The sequence below is a fragment of the Camellia sinensis genome, chromosome 6, assembly GCF_055761805.1.
Source record: "Camellia sinensis isolate YWXY chromosome 6, ASM5576180v1, whole genome shotgun sequence".
Lineage (NCBI taxonomy): Eukaryota > Viridiplantae > Streptophyta > Magnoliopsida > Ericales > Theaceae > Camellia > Camellia sinensis.
The window spans coordinates 42058912-42060800 of NC_138966.1; the positions used below are offsets into that span (position 1 = coordinate 42058912).

At 42.5% G+C, this 1889-nt stretch overlaps 1 protein-coding gene across 1 annotated transcript; it reads left to right on the forward strand.

The window, feature by feature from the left end:
• LOC145793277 (uncharacterized) lies at positions 1-498 on the forward strand. The gene has a single exon (XM_082876063.1). The coding sequence runs from the start codon at positions 1-3 to the stop codon at positions 496-498; it is 498 nt and encodes a 165-aa protein (XP_082732189.1).
• Positions 499-1889: the final 1391 nt, after the last annotated feature.

The window sequence follows — 1889 nt, forward strand, 5'->3', positions numbered from 1 at the left end:
ATGACCCCTAAAGGGGCAATAATCGAACAGGCCGTCAAATTGGGATTCGACGCATCAAACAATGAGGCCGAATATGAAGCATTGTTAACCGGCTTGCAAAATGCACTTCATCTAGGTGTGCGGCATCTACTTGTTTTCTGTGACTCAAAGCTAGTAATCAACCAGTTGAAAGAGGAGTATGCAGCCAAAAATAACTACATGGTAGCCTATATGAAAATGACTAATTCTTTGCTCGCGAAATCTGATCACCACGAACTGAATCAAATAACCTGGGATCAGAACACGCATGCAGACACCCTGGCTTGCTTAGCCTCTACTATTAACTCAGAAATTAAGCGGACAATTAAAGTAGGGTTTGTCCCCGAGCAGAGCATTGCCTCTTCAGAACCAGTTCAGGTCAATATTATCGAACTCGGTTCGAGTTGGATGGACCCTATCGCCGTATTCCTATCTTCAGAACAACTCCCGATGGATAAGAAAGAAGCCTACAAACTCTGAAACAAAGCCCTCCGATACTATTTGGATTCGTAGGGGAAGCTCTACAAAAAATCCCTCTCTGGACTGTACTTAGAGTGTGTTCACCCAGATAAAGTCGAGGAACTTTTATCTGAAATACATGAAGGCAGTTGTGGAGCCCATTCGGGCGGACATTCTTTGGCTCACCACGCCGTATCGCAAGGGTACTATTGGCCGACCATGCGAACCGGCGCCAAATGTTATGTCAGAAAATGTGGTCAATGCCATAAGTTTTCCCCTTTAACTCACCTTCCAGCCGAGGAGTTAAATTCTATCACTAGCCCTTGGCCGTTTGCTCAATGGGGCCTTGATATCGTTGGATCGTTACCACGGGCCCCAGGCAATAGGCGATTTGTAATTGTTGCTGTCATGACTCGAACTCGCCCCCATGGATTAAGGTCATAATCGGCCAGTAATCAAGAGATTACCTACGACCTCAAACCAGATTAGGTATATTTTAACAGAGTCAAGGGGCTAAAACGGAAGCAAACTTAAAACTTTTGTCTATAGAGCCGTGCTTACATGGCACATTATAACATTTCACATACATTCATTAATAACTCACATCAAAGGAAGTTAACATATAGCTTTATACAACAGGATCATTGAAGTCATAGTCAACTAACCCAAAAGTTTATATACAAAGTGTTCTAAAGTTTTCGCCAACATAGCAAACATATAGCAAAAGAACCAAAGGGCGAAAACAAGTCTCGTGCGTGAGACGTATGGGCTGACTCTTCATAACTTCGATTGTTTCACACATACATCACTGAGGTTGGGCTTGGACATCTCTTGGCTCACCCACAGACACATGAATGAGAGTGAGCGAAAGCCCAGTGAATAATATCAAGTAAAGAAGGTACAAGGACGAACTTTGAAACAATTACATCAGACGACCTTGGGCCCAGCCCATGTTCTATCTAGTGCATTAAACGATCAAACCGCTATAGATTTAGGTGTATCAAATGGCCTCGGGCCCAATTCATTCATGTCAAACGGCCTTTGGCCCATTCATTCATATCTGACGGCCTTTGGCCCAATCATTCATGTCCAACGGCCTTTGGCCCAATCATTAATGTCAAACAGCCTTTGGCCCAATCATTCCATATCCAATGGCCTTTGGCCCAAGTATTCATATCCAACGGCCTTTGGCCAAATCATTTGGCATAACGAATATTTGTTCATCGTTCAAATTAACAGACTTGTGAAGCTCAAATAGAAGTAAGTAATTGAACAAATAGCATACTTTAAAATATTTTTACTAAGATATTACTCACAGTGTTCTGCCGGTGGATTTGTTCTCGTGCTCGACCCTACATAATACATAACACATATGAGTCACAAACGATTTAATCCATTCTTAACGTATACAT

Excerpts from the sequence above, each read along its gene's own strand:
- LOC145793277 (XM_082876063.1), top strand. The coding sequence starts at position 1 with ATGACCCCTAAAGGGGCAATAATCGAACAGGCCGTCAAATTGGGATTC.